At 36.9% G+C, this 26,557-nt stretch overlaps 2 protein-coding genes across 8 annotated transcripts in view; one reads left to right on the top strand and one right to left on the bottom strand.

The window, feature by feature from the left end:
* The window catches only part of LOC5579847 (probable Ras GTPase-activating protein), a 538,326-nt gene that overhangs the window by 240,293 nt on the left and 271,476 nt on the right, over positions 1-26,557 (top strand). The window lies entirely within an intron of this gene.
* On the bottom strand, positions 23,290-25,454 carry LOC5579841 (proton-coupled amino acid transporter-like protein CG1139). Its single transcript, XM_021854130.1, has 7 exons — positions 25,209-25,454; positions 25,090-25,146; positions 24,880-25,030; positions 24,700-24,821; positions 24,316-24,642; positions 24,047-24,259; positions 23,290-23,988 (listed from the first exon to the last, which is right to left on the bottom strand). Exons 1-7 carry the CDS (start codon positions 25,235-25,237, stop codon positions 23,577-23,579), a joined length of 1,311 nt encoding a protein of 436 aa, XP_021709822.1. The 5' UTR covers positions 25,238-25,454; the 3' UTR covers positions 23,290-23,576.

Below are 26,557 nucleotides of genomic sequence, written 5' to 3'. Positions count from 1 at the left end.
TTTTTACGCAAAAGTGTAGAACAACATTTTGATTCAAATAACGAACACTGTGTTCATTCTGTCTCATATTCCGAACACCTTGTTTCAAATTCCGAACAGCTCGAATAAATTGTATTCAAATGAATAATTTCGCAAATAAGTTTATTTGAGCTTGTTCTACTGGTCTCAAACAAGGGAATCATCACTAATCCCGCGGTATAAATTATATTGGAGACGTTAATTGAATTGAATTCAAATTGACTGCCATTTCCTTGTTATTTGGTGACATATTTCAGTGAAACATTTCAACCGAATCTCCATACAAAAACCGAGTGTTCGGAATATGAGTCTGTTCGGAATTTGAGACAAAACGGTACAACGACTTGGTTTGATGCACTTGCGCATTTCTGTTAGCGCTTCTGTATTTGCAAAAACTAAATCCAATAGTCCAGTGATAAACGCGTAGAATGATCTCAAATTCAACTCGGGTTTCTACGCATAAGTCACACCACACCTCGATGTATTGTTATTGCTCGAGTACGTAATGAATTATTATAGAAATAAAAAAGAACGTCACCCCGGTACCATCTTCCTCGATTACCTTAAACAGCTTCCCAATGTCATCATCGCGCCGCCGTCCGTCGCCGGCATAATTATAAACCTTGTACGCAGATTAACTTACTCGGGTCATTATATTGCACTGCCATCAGAGTGCGAACGTCAAGTCGTTATGCGCGTTTTGTTTGGCGAAGGCATAATTCCTTCAAGTTTCTCCACACTTGGGACTGTCTTGCGGTTCATGGCGATCCGTCTGCGTTTACTACCGGAGGTTAAATATAGATGCGACGACGACAAACGGCCAAAATCATGTTTCAGGGATTTAATCTGGAAAAACGGTAGCCATAATGCGATCGGTTTTTGTTCTGTTTCTGTTTGTTGGGATAAAAGGGTGGATGTACCGGTATTCATCGGTATTCGCCACCCCGGATTATGTACTGTTTTACGACACAAATTGGCATTCATTGTTTTGTATTAATCAAACCTTTTTGAAATTGTGTGGCAACATTCTCAGAAACCTTGATATTTGTTGAGATAATAATAGTAAAAAAATTTTTTCCATGAATGTTGGTCCTCTGCAGCATTTTTCGCTATGGTATTTCTGGATTCGCCTCCATCGTTAAAAATCGATGTAGGTAACGAATTCAGGAGCCGAAATTAATAACATGACAAATACTGAAATACCCTAGGTGAACAAAATTTCTTATCAGTTCTCATATTTTTCTCGTTAAAATGGATTGAAAGGTTACGTTTAACATATTGACAATATTCAAAAGTCATCTCCTTAGGGTGGCGAACGCTGGTACATTTACCCTAAATATGGCTGAAAAGCAGCACCGACTGCAATCGGGTTCGCCGGAGAGTAAACAATTTGTGGAGGCATGTCGAAAACTGTCATCGGATTAACCTACATTCTGAAACGATGGCGACTGCCGTTAGAGCTGTATTGTGTTTGCGGAGCAGAATGATAGACTAATGGATTTAATGGGACAAATTCTGTCATCATCATTAGTACGTAATTGTCGTCTACGGATGTTGGAGCGGATCGGAGCTCAGATAATCTTACCCAGTATAAAGTGTCACGTGAGCGCAATGAAGGAAGCTTGAAGTGTTTGAAGTCTCTGACAATCAGTGGAAACAATGCCTAATTTTCTGCATAGTGTCCAACGATTAGCTTCACAACTTTTTCTTCACGTTGGCATTACGTCCTCATTGAGAGAGAGCCTGCTCATCAGCCTAGAGCTCTAAGAGCACTTAAATAGTTATAAACTGAGAGCTTTCTTTTTAAAGTTGCCATTTGTATATCGTGTGGCAGGCGCAATGATATTCTATACCCAGGGAAGTCAACAAAGTTTCCATTACAAAATAATGCTGGACCGACCGGGTATTGAACCCAGACACCCAGGCTTTGCTTTGCAACAGCGTACGTTACCACTAGGCCAAAGATAGCCCTTAGTTTCACTCTTGACAAGTGGACAGATCATAAACAAAATACAGGTCGGACTCGATTATCTGAATTTGTTTTTTGATGTTCTTGTTTTTCAATTTTTTTTTCATAAATCTGAGATAATTTGGTATTGCAATATACAATATGAATGGTTTTGCAATTTAGAATGTATTTAAGAAAAGGGGGGTTTGAAAAAGTGTTTTTTTTTTGTGTATGCCGGTAATTTTTTTCTCGTAAAAAGACCCCTACCGTTCGTAGAGAAAATTTCTGGCTACGCCACCGCATCATATAAATAAAACAACAAAAAAAGATAATATTTAAGTTCTTTTGTCAAAGATTTTAATTTTATTCTTAGTGATTTGATTATCCGGAGGATTCGATTATTCGGAGTGAAAAAATTGATACTCCGGATAATCGAGTCCGACCTGTATGTACTACTTATACAATGTGCTGTAATATAATACTGCTATTTATATTGCTCCTTAAATAATTGACGAAGGAACAGCTTCTATTCAAGTTGACGCATAATGCCTAGTGGAAGGATCATTGACAAAACACGGTTCTACCCTGACCGTTATTATCCGAAAAATCTCCATCAAATCTGTGCTCACCAGTCGTTTTCTATAGCTAAGATGCATGTCTGAGCAAAATTTAAATAAAAATCGTAGGGCCCGTTTTGAAGTTACGCCCTTTTTATTGTATAAGCCCACAAATTCAGGAAAAATCTGAGATATTTACACGGATTTTTATTGGCCATGATTATCAGAAGAAATAAACCTTCAAAGACTTGTTCAAATTTGGTGTTTTTAGTTATTAGGTTACAAATAACTAAATGGAGTTTTTAATGAGAAGATCAACAAAATATGGATATCTTTTGGAGGTGTAACCATTGTAGACACTCATTTTTAATATATTAATTAGGCATTATAATACTGTTAAGCATGTTCAAATGTTTTCAATGACACATTGATCTTACATGCCGCAAAAGTCTTTCACAATTAATTGATTTGTCGTATGCTCAAGTGCTATAAGCCATTACGGAGCCAATTTCATCATGCAACCAAATTAGTTTTTATACAACAGTGTTCTGGATAGTTTGGAGTAGTGTTGGATCCGTTGAATCTGTTGCATGCTCCTTGCGGGCGAGCGACGGAATCCGGATACATTGTGTCCAGTTTGCTCTGCGCGGAAGAAACAACGAAGTGTGCCGGTGAAAAAAAAAAAACAAACGCATCAGTAGTATTGGATCCGTTGAATCTGTTGCATGCTCCTTGCGGGCGAGCGACGGAATCCGGATCCATTGTGTCCGGTTCGCGTTGCGCGGAAGAAAAAAACGAAATGCGCCGGTGAAAAACAAAAAAAAAAACGCGTCAGTAGTGTTTGATACGTTGAACCTGTTGTATGCTCCTGTCGAGCGAGCAACGAAATCAGTATCATGTCTGGTTTGGATAGTGCGGTCGTTCGTATATATGCTCACGTATTCATTTCGAATTATATATTTATCGTTTACCAAAACGAATCCTTTCCCATATCCAAACTCCCAGTGTTTTCTTGTGGAAGTGCAGAGGACTCCTCGGCTTCTGTAAAGCAAGTAACACGTCAACATTTCCCTCCCATTCCCAAATTGACCTGCATTCGGTCGCAGCCGGCGCCGGTATTGTTTGTTATAATAATAAGAGCACCAGTATTTACACATTGAGGATGATACTGATCCCGAGTAGCGTCTGTTGGTTCCCTGTGTAAGTACAGCTGTTCTTGCAATAACGGAGTAGCAACTGCGGGCGGTCAATCATGCTCATGCTCATGCTCAACAGTGTTCGGGATAGTTTGGTCATTGCTTCATCAATACCTGAGAGAGACTCGCGAAGAGGAAAAATATCAACGTCATATGCAGCCCAGATTCCCCTCTTACGAAACGTCAAATGCAGCCCACCGTTTTATGGCTGAAAAAGTGAAAAGTATTGTGTTCAAAGTAAATTGTTATTGAAAACCACAGTCAGCGGCGCAGTTTTTTCCAAAGTTGCTGATAAATCTAAGCAGAAGATTAATTATTTCTAATGTCTGCTACGTTTGCTGGCATGAAATTTCACTCAAACGGCTATTTATGATTCGATGTGATGCAAACTCAATCATTTTTTGCTGAGAGGTTCATGTGAGGATTTGAACGGTTTGCGCATAATTGGTATAAACACAAAGTGGAATAAGAAAAAAACTCAGCAATCACAGAAAAAGAAGACCGTCTTCGCGAGTCTCGTCTCAGATCAATACAACTCACGATTAAGATTATTGAACATGCAATTCATGTTGTATATCGAAGTGTAAGTTGACGTCAAAGAATACTTTCGGACTTGAGTTTTCGGTTAGGGTAGCAGGGTATGGCATAAAATAAAATTAACGATGTAGGTAGCAGCGATATTAAATGAAAAAAATAAAAATATAATGCAAAGTATAGAACATCCGTTATTATTTTGTTAAATGGAATTTGAAATCGTAGCACTTACAGAGCTTAATTGTCTTTATCACCTATGAAGAGTTTGTTTAGCAAAGTATGATTTATTTTCGTTTATCTTCACTGATTATAGCAGCGGGTGAATCCCAACTTCACAGACACAGTTTGCGATCGAAAAAAAAATGGAATTTTACAGATAAATCATCAGTTTGTGTAGGATTCATAAAGTGTTATGGTAGATAGATTAACAGGTAACAAACACGGCCTCAGAAAAATTTAGATTTTCCGGTAACACAAACTGAAAGTTGAGTCTTTTTGAAATTACACCCCTCTGAATTCTATTACCCAGAATGCCATGAACCTGAAAACCATAACGTCGAGTTCCAGTTCCTAGAAAGGCATTATTTCGAATGACATTATCACGGGGCAATGTCATTCAAGATAATTACAAATTCGGGACAATAGCATTCAGATAATGATGCGTTCAGGGTGATGACTCTCGGGTTAGTGACATTCGGGGAAATGAAATTCCGGGTTACGGGGTAGAATCTTTTCAAGGGGGGTTTGATTTGAGTATTGAGTTTTAAGTAAGACATGTAAAATTAAAGCCGCAAAAACAATGAAAACAGACATTAGCTTGTCGTGTAAGTGTTTGCAATGCATCGTAATGCATTCGCAATGCATCTGTAGGGCTCAAATGCTGATTTCAGAGGTATAAATAAGGTAAGTTATCAAGATTGCAAGTCAATCAGTTTAAAAGCAGCTTTTATGACAACAAGGTGTATTATATTAATCTTTTATCATAACCGTCACAAATAAGTGTCGTTCAGCCACCACTAGCCGTTTAAATGAGGTATTTCGAGATTTCTTACGCGCCAAACAAATTATTTTTAATTTTCATACAAAAAATCTTACCATGGAGGGAGGGGGGGTCTAAAAACTGCCAAAATTGTCTTACGTAATTAGTGGACCGCCCCTAAAAAGGGCAAAACTTCAAAACGAGCCCCTAATAGTAGATTTTAAAATGTTTGCCCAGATATGCATAGAAAACGACTGGTGAGCATAGATTTGATGGAGATTTTTTTCTGATAATAACGGTCAGGAGAGCACCGTGCAAAATGTAGAAATCAACTTCAAAACTGTAATTCTAGTCTAGTTTAGTATATCCAGTTTGTGAAACATTCCTGAAAATTTATAGAATCGGCAAAATTTATTATTTTTATCGCAGCATATCAATGATATGACACACATAATAAAACTATTTAATCAATGAACAATTTTGTATTTTTAAATGAATGTAACGGACACAATTGTGCCAACCGTTTCAGATTAAATCCGAAATAGTTGGAAGTGACGTGTCAAAGAAATGTTTATGTGATACTGACCTCACTAGGATGGAACAAAGTTATTCCCACGTTTAGTTCGGGTTGATTGCCCTAGCCTTAAGCGCAATTGCTAGCTCGCTGAAATGGAATTATGTAAAGAAAGGCAGCTAAAGGGGACAATCGTACTATCCGTTTTATTTTCAACTTCCACGATAGATTATGGGAGTCCAGATGAACAAACTGGGGAGGAGTGTCCCTAAAGATTTCATGGATTAACTTTTTTCATCAAAATACCACATGAGTGTTGTTATATTTTATAAATCTATCATAGTTATCCTATTTTACGATAGTTATTTATTTTTGAACAACCATATTTTCAACTCACGTATTTTCTCCAATACTAACGTTTTTCCTTTTTTTCTTTTCAGGTAAGTTCTGAACACAATCATCTGTTATATACAACCACATCATAAGAACGGTAAATCTATCTATATATACACTTATATGAATGTCCTGGTGTTTGAGCGTCACATTTTACTTCAAGCATAGCCAATTCTATTTTTCTGTAGGTCATTTCGTATTTTTTCCTAAATTTTTCTTTCAACCTGAAAAGAAGCACTTCTGCTCTAATTGCCACATTTCTTGTGTACATGGGCAAGTAATGTAAGTAGGGTAGCTGTCAAACACTTTCAAAATTTCAATGAAACTGTGTAGGTGTGATGAACACTTATTACACTTATTTTTCTTACAACGTTGAAGAGACCATGCATTTAAATTTCAGTGATCATCTTTCTCTCGTGCTGTATGTACACAATTTCGGTTTTTCGTTGAACCCGTTAGTGAAAGCTAGCGTTGGTAATCATTCTTGGCGCCGTCTTGATAAAAAAACAAACCTATTATAAGGCCACTTCTTCTTTCGATTATTCACTGAATGTTTCAACAACGAACAAAAGGAAGGATGAATCTCTGAATTCAGTGCGCATCATACCTTTGTGCTGTGCGTACACGAATTCTCTCTGCTCTTGGACGTTTTATAAAAACTACCTAAAGCAATAAAACAGTACTTTTCAGTGCTAAAAAACAGTACATTTCAGTGCTAAAATTAAAAACGGTACTTTTCAGTGCTACTAAAACAGTACTTTTCAGTACTATTTTTTCTACTATTGATCCCTTTTACGATCCTTGTTTGGACCCGTGCCTTCGATTCTTCGTTCGACCCGTTGGCGAAAGATAGCGGTGGTAATTCTTCTTGGACACCGTCTTGGAGAAAAAAAACTTCTTAGGAGGCCTCGTCTTCTTTCGTTTATTCACTAAACATGGTTGCAACTACAAACAAAATGAAGGGTGAATCTCTGGATTCACAACTTCCTTCCAAAAAAAATGGGGTTTAAAACTGTTACTAAAAATTGGCAAAAATGGAAGAAAGGACGTTTCTCCGGAATGCGTGCTTTCGCTCAAGGGTGAAATGGTTAATAAGCAATTAGTTCGATGCTCTAGACAAATTTTCCGAACATAAAATAAAGCCACTAGCCCAAGCTCTTCGATTCAAGTGAGGAAACAAAGAGTGCCACCTATCGTGGTTAGTTGTTCCGAATTTGGGGGGACAGACAGAAGATTTTGAACTCCATTTGGGGAATCAAGGTTTCCTTCCAAATCGCAAGGAAAGGAGACTGTCGCGTTTTGCCGTAAACTCTTGAAGATAGCAAACTTCTTCTCTAACATTTTGAAAAGAAAAAGCACATTTTTTTTACTTATCTCAAGTGACTAAAAGTCACCTGAAAAAAATATAAAATGGAATAAATGATTTCCCAAGTAACCAGTAAGCACGATAATGCGGCACGGTAACAGCATTATATGCGCATATAGGGTAATCATTTGATGCTTGTCAGTTTTATATACGCATATAATGCTATTATAATGCCAGAAAAGGCGAAATAGCGTGCCCTTATAATGCGAAGATATAACCGTGCTTCTCGGCATCACTAGTGCTGATATAAGACCACGTGAGAAACGTCAGTTGTTTTCGCCAGGTTTTTCGGGCGAATATTTTGTGCTTTCGCGTACGCAGCCAGAGAACTTTCGCGTATGCGGCCAAGCAGCTGGTACACGAGGTAAATGAATAAATGAATGAAAATGGAAACCTCGAATAGTATGCAAAATGTAATAAAATGATTGAGATAGTACTTCTCCGTATCAGACTTATTCATTTTGGTGGTTTTAATCCTTTTGAGGACTTGAAATTGCCACATATGGATCCTTGTTTTATGATGATGAAATTCCTCATTTTGCGTCTCGAACCTGCGACACCTGTATTGTTGAGTTGTTGAAGTTCTGCTCCTTTGCTCCTTCGCCCACATAAGATGAATAGTATTGGAAAGAAAAGTGACCAATTTAAACCACCACATTTCCCCGTCATAAAAGCTGCAATTGTAGTAGTGAGAAGACTTATGTTTGACTCCCTCTCACCACTATATGTAAACACAAAGCACGTGGTATATCTGTCAAAACACTGGATGGCATTTAAACAGGCCCTGTATGCGAATATAGAGCCAATATAGTGCTTATTTAATGCCCGTATGCATCAGGCTTAGAAGCATTAATGATGCTGTAATAGGGTTTCTATGCAGCGGAAGTGCTGTTATAGGGTGTGTAAGCATTTGTGGTGCTATTATAATGCATGTACGCATTTATGATGCTGATTAAGGGCTTATTATTAGTGCTTATGGTTACTTGGGTTACTTGGATTTTCCTCAGTCCAAGTAATCATTATGAAAAAGAGAACCCAATCTGATATTCATCGGAAAACTTTAATGAGAGTTATCTAAATAATATTAAAGTTTTTGAAAAAGCAAGACTCACGCTCGATGTCCATGTGACATGAGAACATGTCCAGAAACCTGGAGGAAATTTCCAGAACCCCACTCAGTGCCGTCGGTACCAAAAGTGGGGTCATTGAATAAAACATTGTCGCATGGATGCTGAATGCATGATTTACGGAGGTTATTCTCACGCTTAAGACGTCTGTCCTGTGAAGGAAGATACCGATAAGTTCATATGCGAAAATTGCGGGGGCAACCATAAGTCTAACTTTTGGGCTTGCCCTTCGCGTAGGCGAGTCGTCGAGGCTCGTGCCAGGCAAATGAACGGCAATGTACGTTACAATAATGGTCGTTTTCGGAATTCTTCTGGTAGAGTATCGAACAATGTTCATTTTTTCAGTTAACGACCGCTTGATTAAGAATCATACCCATCAGGAAGATCATAATTTTGCTTATTTACAAACTAATTTTATTCCGTCGTCAGCGTAGTTCGAATCTTTCAATTTCGAATGGATCTACTCCAGGAAAATCCTATGCTGATATCGTAGCAGGTACTATAAACTCATTTTTTTTCATACTACGAGAAACTGTTCCAATTATTTCAAATAATATGGCAAAAACCTTTCCGCCACAGGAAACTTCTACTCCGCCTCTTCGTTTACCGAAAATTCTAACGGAAAATCATCAGATAATGTACTCACTTCAAGTAATATGCCTCCCTCTGATTTTATTTTTCTAACTGAACAATTGAATCAAATGATTGATGGAATGTTCAAAACCACCACTATGATTGAAGCAGTCCAAGTTGGAGTAAAATTTACAAATCAAATTGTTATTGGATTACGTTGTCTAATGGATCCAAATAATAATTTAAATATTTTTGGAATGCTTGTTCTCTGAATGGTAAAGATGACGAGCTTATTAATTTTCTTACAACAAATAACGTACATGTTGCAGTTATTACTGAAACTTATTTGAAACCTGGATCCAAACTCAAAAGAGATCCAAACATTTTTGTTTATCGTAATGATCGACTTGATGTGGCATGTGGAGAAGTTGCAATCATCATTCATAGGCGTATAAAACATCAACTGTTTTCGTCATTTGAAACCAACATTTTTGAAACTTTGGGTGTTTCTGTTGAAACACAGCTCGGTAAATATACTTTCATAGCCAGGGCTGGGAATGGTAATAGTAGTAGGCTTGAATTTCGCGAAAAGCACGTGACTTCTCTCACTACAGTAGTTTAAAATCGTGAATCTCATCAAGTAGCCTATTTTGGGTTCATGAATTTTCTTAATTAGTAGTGTCATTGAAGGCTTTAAGGCTCAAGAATCCATCATTCAATCATCAGCAATCATCAAAAATGAAAAACCAGTTTTTTCATTCAAATTTAAAGAAAACCTCATAAAAATCTATCATCGCAATACAGTTAGCAAGTGTAATGTAATGATAGATTTTCTTGAACATTGCCTAATTTTTGAGCAAAAAAACTGATTTTGAAAATTTATAAAACGATGATGGTTATTTTCCTCTTAAGGCTCAAGAATCCATCATTCAATCATCAGCAATCACCAAAAATTCAAAACCAGCTTTTTCGTTCAAATTTCAATCAATCCTTTTGAAAATCTATATCGTATTTCAGATAGCAAGTGCAATGCAATGATAGATGTTCTTGAGCATTGCTTTGATTTTGAGCAAAAAACTGGTTTTGAAATTTGCAAAACGATGATGGTTATTTTCCTTTTAAATGCGGGAAATGCGGCGGGAAATAGAACATTTTTCTACAGTAGTTTTGGGTTGCCCTTAGCAACGAGTGTTTTGCTATTTTCAAGGCATTTTGCCTACATCAGCGATAGGCGTGAGTTTCATTGGCTTCGCTGACTGTGATTTTCTACGCTTGCCTACTGTAGTGTGAATCTCAGAACTTTTCCCAACTCTGTTCATAGCTGCCTATTTGCCATTTTAATGCTCTGGGCTGCATGTTAATTTACTTCAAGCTGACTTGCGAAAATTGACTCGGAATAAGTCTAAATTTTGTTTCATTGGTGACTTTAATGCCAAACATCGGTCATGGGAGAGTGTTTAAAATAAAATTATAAAAACGATTCTGAAGCTCCCTCACTGGTATAGTACTAATGAGTTACTTAGAATATTCAATGTTGAAACATTGGAACAAATGTCGAATATAATAATTAATAATATCTGATTAAAATCATTGCTGGTCACCGTTCATCAATATTCTTAATATTTTAAACAAATTTAATTGATACAAATAGCCACATTGCTCTCGATTATTCTTAATGAACTAACTTCAATGATTTAAAAATAAGCAAATATGCACTGTTTCCTCCAGCGCGCAGTAAATCAACTGATTTTATACCCAATCAAAGTTTACGACCAACTGCATTGCACATCACAAATATACAAACGTATATGGGAACAAAATAAATTCCCACTTTAGGAGCGTGTCAGTGAACGAGTCTTTTCCGTTCGGTTCTTGGAATCTCCATGCAAAACAACAATTTTCGGTAGGGTAGGCGTGAGATTTGCAAACCCCATCATCTTGTTTGTACACTTGTGGTTTAGGTCTGCAAAATTCCTATACAAACACACACCTGTGCACCGGAAGCGCGAGTTTTGCGCGAAGGTTGCAGCGCCAAAAATAGAGAGAGTTAAGTTGGCAAATTTTGCTATATAGGAAGGTAGGCGAAAGCGCGGCGTAGATTGTAAGCGGATCGAAATGTTTAAATTGTGGTCGTTATTATTTTTATTGCACGGGCACTCCTCCTACCCGGTGATGATGTGTTGGCAGTTCGATACGCCGCCATAAATTGAAGTTTGGCAAAATTATATCATGGCTTTTCCTATACACCTTCTGCACACGTCTGGGTTCCAAATTTAATTGAACAAACGTAATTTTGCGCGGCTCATTGCTCGACACAAATGATGAATAATAATGTTGCACGTGATGACGCACTGCCACTGGTTTTGTGATTCGAGGAAAATGTGAGCCACAAGGTCCCAGTGTACGCAGAAAAGTTGTTGTGCACTATGTGCAAGATGTAAGACAAGTCTCGATTACTTTTTCAAAGCGACGTAAGTAACGTCCACAAGGTATGATAAATGAGAATAATCAAATCCTTTAATCTGAAACAATTTTTAAAACAAACTTCCTTTTTAATATTATCTCACCTTAAACTTTGAATGCATTCAGCTCGCATTCGGATTTTCTATTATTTTCCCATAAAAAATTGATGAGCAGATGAGGCGCCGTTCTGTGAAATTACTTACGACGTTTTTGTACCAGTGCAAGTCCATGCAGATAGCGTAGAGAAGTATGATTGCACTGATACACTAGCGTATCAAGAATAGCCACTTATATTGAATTACATTCCAAACTCGTACCATTTTTAACGATCATATAACTGTACAACTAAACTTATCCACCCAACCTGGAAATCCGTGGGCTGAGCTACACCCTAGTTTCGTATGCACTGATTCTTCACACGCATTAACACCTGAGATGTCTTATGGGTGCCGAAGCGAGTCGTCTCCACGTGTAGACGTGATCATTTAGCATTTATTGCTTGAAACTGCTTAGATTGACAAGTTTTGCTTCCCACAACAGTGGCAATAGAGAATTAAAAAAAAAGATAACAAACCCTTCATTTCAAACGGTTGAAGTTGTAAACCGGTCTGCCTAGCAATGGGTATGATGGTATGGTATGGTATGGCTGTATGGTGAACTTAAACCACCAGCATTGCCTCTAAGCTTGTCATGGAGACGCCCACATGACATTTATTGGTGCGGTGCCAGAAATTAATATTTTGTTCGTAAATGATATGCAATGGGGTTACACGATGGTAACCGGATTATAGACCAAGATTGGCCGTTTTGAAGAGGAAAGCGAAATTACTTCTCTCATGTTTTAATTCTTTTGGTAGGTTCAACTATGCGATATTGAGCATTACATAATTTTCAGAGCATCCGAGAAATTCAGGAAATACTGCCCTTCAGTGCTTAGAGTGTCACCACTTATTTATAAGTGGTTCCACAACGATTAAAATTACAGTGTAAACCTATTTAGAATATTTATTGCTCAGAACATTTCTAGCATAACTTGTGATCTCGTCCTTAAAGGCATTGGTAGCCGAGTGTGTAGCTCCTTGTTTCTAAACAAATGAATGGCCCAGATTGAAAACTATCACCACTGGGAGATATGGGAGGATCTTCTCTTCGTCGTAGCATTGTTGAATAACGTGTAAATTCATTCGTTTGCTACCAAGCACCAAGCTACACACTCGGTTACCAATGGCTTGTAGGGCGAGATCACAGGTTATGCGAGATTTAGGAGAATGTATCCTGAGAAATAAAAATTCAAAATTAATAGTGCAGTCCTTTAAATCTATATCGTTGGGAGTTCGACTGTAGTTTCTTGTTGATGTTGGTTTAGCTTTTCAGTCTTGACTAAATTAAAAACTGTTATTTTATTTTGGACAAAGTATAATATCAGTTTTTAATTTTGTCAAGACTGTAACAACAATAGAAATACTAGTAGTAGAACACTAGTGGCGCTGTTGTCACAAAAGTGAACTAATTTATTATTACCTTTACTTGCAGTTTTCCATTGATTGTTCAATCCCACGCAATAGAGGATGATTTGTTTTGACCATTAAAATAGGGTAACGACTGTTTATTTCGTTCTTAAACGCTAACAGTTGGCGCCAGCAGCAAAAAGTCCCCCCTGTAGCGCTTTTTGTATGAAAAATTTCAAAATTTTGTATGAGTCGTAACGCTTGAGCTTACTTCCCCCACTCCTCCTAGAGTGTTACGTAATTTGTGGATGCCGCCTTACACGTAAAACAATAAAAATAAAGATAAAATTTAGTCGGAGTAAACTTTAACTCATTTTTGATGTAATATTTTCAAGATTGTTTTTCTGTTTTTAGAATATCATAAAAGTTTTTGAAAAATACAACTTTTGAAAATCTGATCAGAACGGGATTTGAACTCGAGTCTGCCACATGTCCAAAACTGCCTCTACGATTGAGGCTATCAACGCACATTAGTGAGAAGCTGATATGAATCGAAGCAATTTTATATTTTACAACTATTTCGTATTCAGACGCCTTTACATCCTTCCCTCAGTATGTCTGTCCTATGCTTTTTAGACGATCGTGCGCTGATGGGTGGCCGATTAGATCACAAAGGGAACACCTGGCTGATTCTCTAATTATGTCTACCAGATATCGGATCCAAATCGGGTTGAATTGTGCTCGATGTAGGACCAACGTCAGGTTGTCATCGGGTTAAAGTTGGGTCAGCATCGAGTCAGTGATCAAGATGTAGTTGGATCGATGTCGAGTCAATGTTGGGTAAAATTCATCCTATGTCGATTGTAGCTATAAATCTCAGAGCTAAAATATGTTATAAATTGAAGGTTATATTCATGTTCATATATGACGAATTCCATCCAGAATGAGTCGAGAAAAATAAAAATCGTGCTCGATAGTCTTCGATTTGGATTAAATTTTGCACATGTTTTTGGTATGGTAGAATAAGTGTTTTCCATAGAAAAATTTATCATTTTGACTCAAGCATAACTTTTGAAAATGGCCTATAAATTTTTGCATGCAACTTATTTGCAAAATTCTAACTCTGAAACTGTTGATTTTAGAGAAAAATGTTCTACGAAGAAGTTGTAGTGAACTATTTGAACTATAAGAAAAAAATGTACACTGAAATTTTTTTTATTTATTTTCATAAAAAAATCGAAAATAAAACTTAAATTTTAAATTACACAAAAACCCCATTTTTAATATTTTTTAAATTTGCACCATAGAATTTTGATAGTAAATGGATGCTTGGGACAAAGTTTCATGATGGAGAAATTTTTAATAAAAAAGTTTTTCTAAGAACAACTTTTGGTCGATTTTCAAAATTTTGATTTTTGTCAAAATAAATACGTTCTGATGATATAGTAAGCATCTTGAAATGATTCCAGGCCATAATGATTGTATGAATAATTTCTCTAGAAGTAGCCATTTTCGATTTATATCGAGTTTAATGCAAATATATTGTTTAAATATTAAAATAGGCCATTTTCATTAGTTATTCGTGATTCTCGATCAAGAAAAATAAGTAAGTGGAATGAAATACGGTCTTTACTCTCGAAAACGTACTATTATTAATGGAGAAACGCGAATAACTTATGAAAATGGCCTATTTTAATATTTAAACAATATTTTTTGCATTAAACTCGATTTAATTCGAAAATGGCTACATCTAGAGAAATTATTCATACAATCATTATGTCTTAGAATCATTTCAAGATACTTACTGTATCATCAGAACGTATTTATTTCGACAAAAAATCAAAATTATGAAAATCGACCAAAAGTTGTTCTTAGAAAAACTTTTTTATTAAAAATTTCTCCATCATGAAACTTTGTCCCAAGCATCTTTTTACTATCAAGATTCTATGGTGAAAATTTAACAATATTAAAAATGGGGTTTTTGTGTAATTTAAAATTTAGGTTTTATTTTTGATTTTTATATGAAAATAAATAAAATATTTTTTCAGTGTATATTTTTTGCTTATAGTGCAAACGGTTCTCTACAACTTCTTCATAGAACATTTTTCTCTAAAATCAACAGTTTCAGAGTTAGAATTTTGCAAATAAGTTGCATGCAAAAATTTATAGGCCATTTTCAAAAGTTACGCTTGAGTCAAAATGATAAATTTTTCTATGGAAAACATTTATTCTACCATACCAAAAATATGTGCAAAATTTAATCCAAATCGAAGATGGTCGAGTTCTGTGACTGACCGATTTGACATGGAATCCGTCATATGAAGCATCAAAATAAACATAAATTTTAACGAACAACCTTTTATTTTTTAATCGAATTCACTTTAAATTCACATAATCATGTAATATTTAAGCATTTTTTTTTACGAAATTTGGAAGTATATTCATTTGGTTTTATCCCAAGCAGCACAGTTTGTTTCAACTCAAGAATAAAAATATCTCTTTAAACTAATTAGAATTGAATTTTTTGAAAATATGACTAACATTTGCACTAAATAGCAACGCAAAAAATACAAGACGTGGAGTTTGTTTGCAACATATTTGTGCCATAATGAACTTGCTTATTTGTTGTAAAAAAAATGAAAACAAATATATAAACGAGAGTCGAACTTTAGACCTCAAGATCATAAATCTTCTCCTCTACTCACAACTGCACCAGCTCTTCGAATAATTCCTTCGGCTATGCACTATTGAAGCGACCACATTACCTGTTAATAAAAACTTGTTTTTTCACTGAAAAATCACTTTACAACATATAGTTACAAATATATTTTTTTTTCGGAAAAATTGTTACTATTTTTGTGTTGTCATGATAATTAAATTTGAGGCTAGGTCAACTTTTCAAACTGAAATAGCGAGAAACAGATATGTGTTATTATTGTTGTGGAGGAATTTTCTGTGAAATTGGCAACACTGATCAATATGCGCAGGTACTGTAGATGTAGAATTTGTAGCAAATAGTACCTGTCGGAGGTAAGTCCACGTGTAATGAGATGAGTTGAATAGAATAATTAGATTAGTTCTATACAATAATAAATAAATGAATTTTACAGCATTGAAGCTGCTTAACGAAAAAGCTGCTATCAATAGGTGTTTCGTCTGTGCAAAGGTGTCTCCCCCAACAATTATAAAGGAAAATAGTAAGATATGGATATCAAAGTGCAAAGAAATATTGGGATTACTGGCTAACTTTCTGTAAGAATTCAGATCAATATTTCGGAGGCATTTGCCACAAAAATAAAAAAAAAATTTGGGAAAAATTGGAGAAGATTCTAACAAACCTTAGAAAGCGACTTCGGGCTGAATTTTCTGGCCATTTTTTTTATAAATTCTGGCAAAAACCAGGAACAACATCTGACAGACCTGCTAAATAAATCACTAGTAAACTTTCTGCAATCATCTGTGGCTCTAAAAGAAATCCTATACAGCCAAACCTCTTTTTACGCCTCTAACTGGGAAGCGCAAAAATAATCGGAGCGTAATAGGAGGGAGCGTAAGTTTGAATTTTGAGAGTTAAAAGAATTAGAAGCGTAATAAAGCTTTTCATTTATTCTCGAGTATTTTTGCGAAGAGGTGGGGTTTATCCGTGGTATTCTTCAAGGGTGTCAATGACGTAAACCATAGTCTGACGCCATTTTGAAATCCAAGATGGCGACTTCCGGTTTGTGAAAATCACTTGAAACCCACGAAATATGGGTATTTTTGGAATAGGACCGATGGGTAGATGACGAAAATCGACGTCTAACGCCATTTTGGAATCCAAGATGGTGACTTCCGGTTTGTGGAAATCACTTGAAACCCATATAATATGGGTATTTTTGGGACCGGGACCAATGGGTATGATGGAAATCGATGAATTCAAGATGGTGACTTCCGGTCTTTAATCCCATGCAACATGGGTATTTATGGAACGGGACAGAAGAGTAGATGCCGAAAATCGATGTCTGACGCCATTCTGGAATCCAAGATGGTGACTACCGGTTTATTAAAACCCCGGAAGTCGCAATCTTGGATTCGAAATGGCGTCAGACATCGGTTTCCGTCATCTACTCAACGGTCCCGTTCCAAAAATACCCATATATGGATTTTGAGTGGTTTTCACAAACCGGAAGTCGCCATCTTGGATTCCAAAACAGCATCAGACATCGATTTCCGGCATCTCCGGAATGGAACCGAGTTCCAGAAATACGCATTATTACCTACATTGGTGGGTCGTTACCAGGCAGGAGCGTAAGTTGGAAATTTTTGGAGCGTTAAAAGAGGGAGCATTATTTGGAATTTCGAGCGTTAAAAAAGGGAGCGTAAGTTGAAATGTGGAGCGTAAATGGAGGGGGCGCAAAAAGAGGGAGCGTAAAAAAAGTGAGCGTAAAAGAGGTTTGGTTGTACCTGCCTTCTGAAAGAACCTCATCAAAACTCATCTTTAGGTATGCCAGAGACGTAGGTATAGAGTTTCAGTACCAAAATACCGGTATCACGAAAGTTCCAGTACCGGTATTTTAGGAACTCAGAAACTTCCCATAGATTTTATATTGTATCAATTTCTACATTTGTCAAGCGAGACTAAAAAGTTTAAAACAAATACAAAAACAAAAAGATATTAATATGCACACTTTATCACCTAAACAAGTTGTTGTAAAATTTGCATTTAAAAGCGTTGATAAACTGATATATCATTATTTTATCATATACCAATGCTCACATATTACCCTTAATAATTCTTGATAATATTAAGTAGTTAATAACTCAATGTATGTAATTTTCAAAAACTTCAAAAACTAAAAGCAAACAAAATTTCGCACTTTAAATGTTTTATCTTTAAGAAATGTAAAGCGTTATCCTCAAAAGTTAAATTCGCGATATTCCCATTTCTAATATAAAAAATACCATAATAAGAGTATTTTTCTCGATTTAGAAAAAAAAAAGCTGACGGTATCGGTATTTTACCGGTACTGAACGCTGTAGTACCGCAATACCGGTACTCAACAAAAGTAGTCGGTACTAGAAACCCTAGTTAGGGATACCACTAAAAACATTAAAAGAGTTTTTCATATACTCGTCCAGGACTTCAAAAGCAAAAACTAATATTGGTAAAAATTGTTCCAGAAATTGCATTAGAAATTCCAACAGATGAGTTATACATTTTCAAGTCAGTTGAAAGTAAGTAAGTACATATACCACGCTGTGTCTGAATCAGCAGATTATGCAAATCAAATGTTCCTCGATTTATTTAGAGTTCAGTAATGGGGTATATATTTATAATCGGAAGGTTTTAAAATATTCCATCGGTGAAATTTTGATTTTTTCCAGTTTTTAGTTGTTTTTCATATAAAGACTATGAAAATCAGTGAAAATCACTTTTTCCTACACATTTCAGCCCATACAAAATGTATGGGAAAAATTTCACCAATGGAATATTTTGTAACTTTCTGATTATGAAATTATAGACCAAATACCAAATTCTAGTGGAAAAAAATCCGAGGTACATTCGATCTTTATATTCTGCTGGTTTAAACATAGTGTGTATGGAATATTCGTTCAATTAGTTCTGCACAACATTCTTCTAATTTAGTTTGTCTCAAGTTCGTCAAAAAACAATTGTGATTTGCGGAAGAAAAGGTTTAATTTTACTTAAATTCAGCCACAAATTTTCTGATATATTTTCTTGTTTTTGAATTGTTGATATTGCCAGGATTTTTTAAGAATATTTTGAAATTCATCCACGATTGTTTTTTTAATAGATCCGTTATAATGTTGTTTATAAAATTTTTCATCGAATTATAATTATTCTATAAATTTGTTTGAAAAATGATTCATGTAATTCGTTTGTACTTCTACTTCAATCTTCAATGAGTTTTGGCTAGTAAGTTTCTCGTATCTGCAGATATGCAGATATGTTTTCCATGCTGCACTGGAGTTCAGAGCTCAAAATTTCAGACAAAACTGATGTGTAGAACTCTACTATTTTGAATGAAGAAATTTATTAAAAACCACTTCTATTGTGAGATTCTGAGCCGAATCTGTGCTTCCCTAGCGAGCTTTTGGAGTTCCTAACGCGGTTCGAGAAATTCCTAGCAGGATCCTATGAATTGTGTGCAGGATCTCAGCGGTATACGAGGATCTTGAACAAGATTTTGAGTAGATTTTCTCACAGTTCTTAGATTTATCTAGGTAATCTTAACAGGATTCAGGATATTTGACGAGTGCACTTATGAATGTCCAGTGGAATTTTTATGCTGAAAATCTGGTGATGATCAGTAAAATCAGTAAAATGTGTCTCCTAGTAGATTCTTGGGATTACTAAGCATTGCTAACGGTATTCCAAGAATTTCTAGTGAAGAATCCTACTAAACAAAATCAACCAACCAACAAATTCTCTGAACCCTAAGGATTTTGAGCGATATTCTGAGTTCACTATCGGGTTCTTTGAATATTTTAACGGAGAACTCAACAAGATCTTGAAAATTCTAAAACGGATCCTGATGGTTCTAAGATTACTATATTGGTAAAATGATCATGAGCATAAGCCTGAGCATTGATGACCATTTCATAGATTTCATGTATAACCAGAACAATTGAAGTTGACATGCCTTTGGAGCCGGTCTTTTGATGATAACTGCCCAAAGATACTTAATGGGCTCAGTATCCGTTAGTATATCTATCTTGGCTGTAGAAATTGAAGGACACTTAATCAACGTGATTTTATACTTTGTGCAACTTTTCATAGCAAAACAAACATTTGTTAAAACATAGCATAGCAAAACAAACATTTGTTAACATTACATTCCGAATCGCAGAACTTTTTTGGATGACCTAGAACATCTCAGATAATCTAATAATGTTTATCGATCTTACAGAAGATTCAATGGGCTGCGAACTGCCTGATCATAAATAACACATTTTTTTTATATTATCCTGGATTCTGTATCCTGAATTATATATCCTGGAAAATGTACAACAATTGGGCATCTAATTCTTCCGAAAAAGGTGAACTTTGCGAAAAAGTACCACGTGATTATTGAGCTGAAATCGAATTCAGGTTAACTTCTGCGTCCATGAGTCCTCTCATGGCGTAGGGGTAACGCGCCCTAACTAGAGATCAGGGAGTCGTGAGTTCGATTCTCACTGAGAAGACGTGTAACTTTTTTGCAATTTGTCCATTTAATCCAATTGCAAAGTGCATGTAATGTTTAGCTTTTCGGTAGTTGTTAAACTTCCACTCGGCTGGTTAGCCGTAAACCACGATTCATATTTAAAAACAAGTAAGAATTTACAGGTTTTTACAAGAATCTCATAATAACGATCAAGTTTATGAATGTTAACAGTATATGTACCTTACCTTGATGGCTACATCGTAGCGTCACGCCATTACCGGGCGTAGAGCTCCATCTTGGTCGGTCTTGGGCGATATTTTTGCAGTTGCCCGAACGTTTTGGGTCGCCAGGTCCTCTTCCACTGCGTACGGCCAGCGTACTCGTGGTCTTCCTGGTCTACTATTTCGCAATTCTTTCTTCCGACATTCGCACTAAGTGATTAGGCCACTGTAGTCTGCCTTATTTCACTCGCTTGATAATATTCAATTCTTTGTACATTTGATAAACTCGTGATTCATGCGCCTGCGCCACAAAACATTTTCGAGTATCCCACCGAGTATTGTCACTTTACGTTCAAAAACAAACACCGAAAGCTTTTCGGTCTGGCTCTTTCAACGTCCACGTTTCGTGTCCGTAGAGAGCCACTGAAAGAATCAATGTTTTATACATACATGTTTTACGATTCTCGACTTTTAATAATTGAAATCTCATGAAATTTGTTTGCCGAGTACGCAGCTGTGCGAATCTCGGTTTAAATTCAGCATGCGTTTAATCCGAGATTTGGCATTTGAAATTGAGTGTGTAGTCCGTAAAAGGCCCTTTTCGCAGCCGCAACATATCTTTTCCCTTCGCGGAAAACGTCGTTGACACATGTCACAAGTGTTCCAAGGTAAACAAATTCTTCAATAACTTCAAAAACACATCCTCATCAAACACTACCTCTATCTCTACTTGCAACCATGCACTTCCTTTTAGTAGAATTAATGGTCAACCCTATCCTTGCTGTCTCCCTTTTCAGAGGCATGAAGGTCTCCTTCAATAACCTGCGATTGATTTAAATAAGATCGATATCGTCAGCAAAGCCAAGAAGCATGTGCGGCCGTGAGATGAATGCCGTTTATCTGTACTCTTGATCTCTTAGTAGCATCCTTGAGTGCAATTTAGAACAGTAAATTCGTCTCCTTGCTTCAATCCGCCTTACGTCACAAACGAAGTTGACACCTCATCTGCAATCCCCACACTTGATTTCGAACCATCCAGTATTGCACGTTCTTCTTCTTCTTGGCATTAACGTCCCCACTGGGACAGAGCCGGCTTCTCAGCTTAGTGTTCTTATGAGCACTTCCACAGTTATTAACTGTGTGGCAGGCACGATTATACTCTATGCCCAGGGAAGTCAAGGAAATTTCCATTACGAAAAGATCCTAGACCGACCGGGATTCGAACCCAGACACCTTCAGCATGGCTTTGCTTTGTAGCCGCGGACTCTAACCACTCGGCTAAGCAAGGCCCCATGCAGAAAGGCCCCAGTATTGCACATCAACCTTATTAGTTTCGCCGGAAAACCATGTGCAGACATTATCTTCGCCGCCTTGAAATCAATAAACAGATGGTGAGTCTGCATGTTACCGTTTTGCTTCGAATTGCCGGACGCTTCGAAAGCCGGACACTTTGAAAGTTTTTACATTTTTTCATAACATAAAATCAAATTTTCTTGTAATACTTATGCACAAAACTATTCTTTAACTTCAATTATATGTTTTAGATGTTAACGTATCGTTGTAGGCATTAAGATATTAATAACAAAAATAAAAGAACGAAATGCGTATCGATACTCACACATTTCAGCGCATGTTGGACTGCATCTTATAGTTGCCATGAATTGGAGAGTAGCAATTTTGCCATAACTTATTTTACCTTTTTGGTAGCTTCAGAGTTACTTACGACTCGAAACTTTTATGATTACGTGTAGTGAACTGTTCAAAATCCTGAAATATATAGTTGGTGAGAAGAATTTTTTAAAAAATATGCAACAATTCCGTCAAAAAGAAGTGTCCGGAATTCGAAGCAAAAAATGTCCGGATTTCGAATCAACCTTATATGAGTGTCCGGATTTCGAAGCAAGACACATCTCTGGTTTTCGCATATTTAAACGTTTTTTGAATAAATAATCGCTATTTTTATTACACTATGCCAAAAAATAAACATTTAACAATGAAAAAATACACAGTACATTATGGAAATAATTATCATTAATTGTAAAAATGATGTTTGAAGTTAATGCGGTGCTTAAGTGTCTGGATTTCGAGTCATAACGGTACACTCCCGGAATTCGCAAAGTGAACATCTACTCCGTTGTCGAGTGGCCTTCACGAAAACCAGCCTGGTATTAGCTGACGGAGAACTCCTCGAGCGGTATCAGACTGTTAAACAGGATGCGTGACAGCAGTGCTGGGAATGGTAAAGTTAGTAGGCTTGAATTTCGCGAAAATCACGTGGCTCTCCCAGTACAGTATTTCTAAAACGTGAATCTCATCAAGTAGCCTATGGTGGGTGAATTAATTTTCTAAATCGTTAGTGTCATTGAAGGCTCTAAATGTGGAAAATGCAGCGGGAAATAGAACATTTTTCTACAGTAATTTTGGGTTGCCCTTAGCAACGGGTATTTTGCAATTTTCAAGGCTTTTTGCCTACAGCAGCGATGGTAGTGAGTTTTTTTCCCAGCAGTCTTAAAGTTCTTTAGCTCGCTGATAGCTATTTTAACCTCTTCTACGGTCGGAGAGTAAGTATACACACTTAGATTTTTTTCACGAGCTCAGCTGTGCAAATCTCGGTTTCCCGATTTTAACCGAGACTCAGCTAACAGATTCTCCAGTTGCTTAGCAACGAAGCACGATTTACTGAAACTAGGCTTTTATTTGCTGAGATCCCAGGATATTTATTTGCCGACTACTCGGCTGTGCGGATCTCGGTTAAAATTAGCCGAGATTCGGCATTCTGAATTAAGTGTGTATGTAAGTGGCAATTATTTCGGAAATAATTAACACATTAGTAAATCATATGACTATGACAGCTAGTAGTTTTATTGTTGGCAATCAATCTCACCCGGTTTAAGGCCCCAGTCAGCACTTGAAATACAAATGAATATATGATGTATTTGGAAAAAAAAGAAAAACTCGGATGACATCAACAGAACCGCTAGACGTGAATCTGTAACTTCCTTAGTAAAAAATGTCAATTTCTTATATATTATTTGCTACTTCCAGCACTTATTTTCTAGTTTAGCATAAATTACAATAACGAAAAATATTCTCATTTATATATTGCAACAATATCTAATATCCCAAAGTACGTCCCCACGGTAAGCACAAAAAGCCCAAACAATATCAACACCGAGTTTTTCACCAACCTCCACCGGCACCAACCGAAATCCGTTGGCCATCGGTACAGCGTATCAACGGTAACCGGCAGCAATACTGACAACACTGCTGTTCCAAACGATCCTAGAAGTCCGATAAACGATTCCACTTTAGGTGCAACAAGAGCGAATCCAACCATCGAAATTGCCAATCCTGTTCGAATAGTTATCTGTCCCACATTGTGCCACCTAAGGGAGATCTTCGCTTCCAGTCGAGGCCAGATGATCTCCATCGGAATGTATAGGGTGAACCCTAGAGAAACTAGGATACCGATGGCGGATAGCAGCCGTGTCGTTTCTGCCCAGCTACAAAATAAGATGAAATTAATCGTTTTGAACCGTAGTATGTTAAGATTTTCCTTACCCGCTGTCGCTTGGTAGATTGAGGGTAACCGACCCCTTGGTGATTTCTCCGTATTGGGCATATCCAAAGAACCCAGTTACTCCGTAAAGTACCGTCAGGATCCCGAGACCACTCTGCATGACTCCGAGGGGTCGAAGGAAATCTCCTGGATGCTTCATCTTGTTTTCGATCGGAAGAACCGTTTTAATTCCAGCAATTGCAAAGAGGACCGTACTGTTGATGTTCGAGTTATTGTAAGTTCAAGTAATTCGATGTAATCCCAAGTTTACCTAACGAATGAGGGAAAGGTCGTCCATTGCGGCCAAAGATTTCTGTCGGCAAGTGATATCGGTTCGCTGAAGATAAAGTATAACGAAACTCCCACCGATGCGATGATGAGCATATTGGCTACTGCCGTGAATGGGACAAGTTGCTTCAGCTCCCGGACTTGCATGATGATAACGATGGGAATCATTAGTATTAAGATGTACATTCGAGTATCCCAATCTAAACCTTGTTGGTTGTAGATTACGCCTTGCATCGATTCTGCTATGAAGACAATGTACAGACAAATAGATAGTATACTATCTATCACCAACATCCAGTCTATAAAGATGCTAGAAGGTAAAGTGCATTATACTAGGTTATACTAAAAAACAGTGGATCTTTCATACGATACATATTTGGCCATCGGTTTTATCCCCTGCGGTCCAGTTTCAAATGCTTTGTGAGCTGTCCCTGCGTAATCTAGGACCGGTGTTTGAGTTTTCCTGCATAGTTTTTGCGATGTACCAACCTTTCAAGTAGAGACAATCGTGTTTACACTTTCATTCTATATTGAACCTCTAACATACCAGCAAATGCACACAATGAGCATAAATGATGCAGATCACTATAGATCCTATCGTACCAAATAGCAGTCCCCCGTTTTTGAACGCCAATGGCATGGCCATGATGCCCGTTCCCAAAGACCCTTTCACCAGATGAATGAAGCTTCCGATGGTTCTGAAACATCGTTCGTTGACTTTCAACAACTAAACCGAACTTATAACAAAATTACTCACGTGTTCGGCTTCTTAATTTGCCTGTGCGCAAAAGGATCGTATTCCTCTGCATCTTTTCTAAAAAATAATATTCAAATTAGAAAATTCTTGTCTATTACGGCAGACGAATCTCAACGAACTTTTCTAAACTTTCTACCGTGATTGGCATGGTCCGAAGACAACCCACAATAACTGTTTTAAGACAACCGTTTCACTTGATGTATAAACACAAACTAGTACCCGTATTACCGGTCATAATCGTGCATACTTTTCAGTTATTGGCGCTGGAGAATGAAACGATTTTCGCACAGCCAAAGACTCAATATCAAGTCAAGTTGGTTGGTGTGCGTTTACTCCATATCAAGGTTTTTGGGCACACTTTTTGCGTTTGCCTTTTTTGCTCTGCATAAATTCTCGTGAGTCGCGTCACAGGCCACAGACAATGCCTTGACCGAATCATTGAAGCTGTTTGGGGAGCAGACAGATAGAGCGGTTGCAACCGGCCAGACAGTTGTATTGGGTCACAATCGTGCTCTTATAAAACCGTTGACGATTCGCGATTGACAATCTGCTGTATGACAAGCTTCGATAAGAAAGGGTAATTTACCAATCGTTGAACGGGCCAAGTTTTTGTCAAACATAACGGTGAACGAGATTTTAGTTCGTTTACCAATTGGTGATTTACCCTAGACTGACCTGTGTGCCAGATTATTTTTGATCGGCGGCTACGTCAGGGAATCAGAACCGGACAAAACCTCATAAATTGAGTGAAGTTCTTCAAATTGCCTGTTACCATTTTTTTAGATTTTTATATTATTGGGGCTGTTCACCGATTCGTTGAACTTTTAGTTATAGTTTGAAATTTCGATAGTTATTTTCTTTTTAAATTATTAAATTAATATCGTTGACGACCCATTTGAGTATTTAAAGACGAGTAGAATTTTAGATCAAAGTCAACAGATGGTTAATTATTCTTAAATTACAGGGAGCAGAGAAAAAAACTTCAGAACTGTCAGTTCTGCTTCGGAGCAGGATTATTTTTAACCGGAAGAGGTATAACTGTCGAAGTGACAAATTTTCACTAAAAATTACACGAATCGATGAAATGGTTCACAGTTAAAATTTTCGATTTATTGGGTTTGCTTTCGGTTTTAACGCCTTTTTAAGCAAGAACAAGCCAGCAAAATTTGATTGTATGATTCTATCAACTACAGTATATCTTGCTCACTTCAAACAGCTGTATCTCATCGGAATCTCAACCAATTTAATCACACCAAGTCCTATATAAAATACGTCCCACTCCTTCTATTTGATAAAAGTCATGCAGTTTTCAAATGTTATGTTTTTAATTGTAAATCAAAAGGAATCACAAAATCTTGTATCAAAATTGAAAAAATTCAAATTTTTTGTTCATTTAATGTGAAGTGATTTGCAAAAATGAGTCACTCGCAAAGAATCCATACTCTTACGAACAATAGTTTTGCTCCCC

This window comes from Aedes aegypti, chromosome 3 (genome assembly GCF_002204515.2).
Source record: "Aedes aegypti strain LVP_AGWG chromosome 3, AaegL5.0 Primary Assembly, whole genome shotgun sequence".
NCBI classification, from domain to species: Eukaryota; Metazoa; Arthropoda; class Insecta; order Diptera; family Culicidae; genus Aedes; species Aedes aegypti.
The sequence above is the reverse complement of the archived record's forward strand: the minus strand, read 5'-3'. Positions and strand labels throughout refer to the sequence as shown.

Bases quoted from the DNA above. Each gene is read 5' to 3' on its own strand.
- LOC5579841 (XM_021854130.1), bottom strand. From the start codon at position 25,237: ATGCCAATCACGGTAGAAAGTTTAGAAAA. The intron at 25,031-25,089 runs GTGAGTAATTTT...ACGATGTTTCAG, and splicing joins CAAATTAAGAAGCCGAACAC to AACCATCGGAAGCTTCATTC. The intron at 24,822-24,879 runs GTATGTTAGAGG...TCTACTTGAAAG, and splicing joins CTCATTGTGTGCATTTGCTG to GTTGGTACATCGCAAAAACT.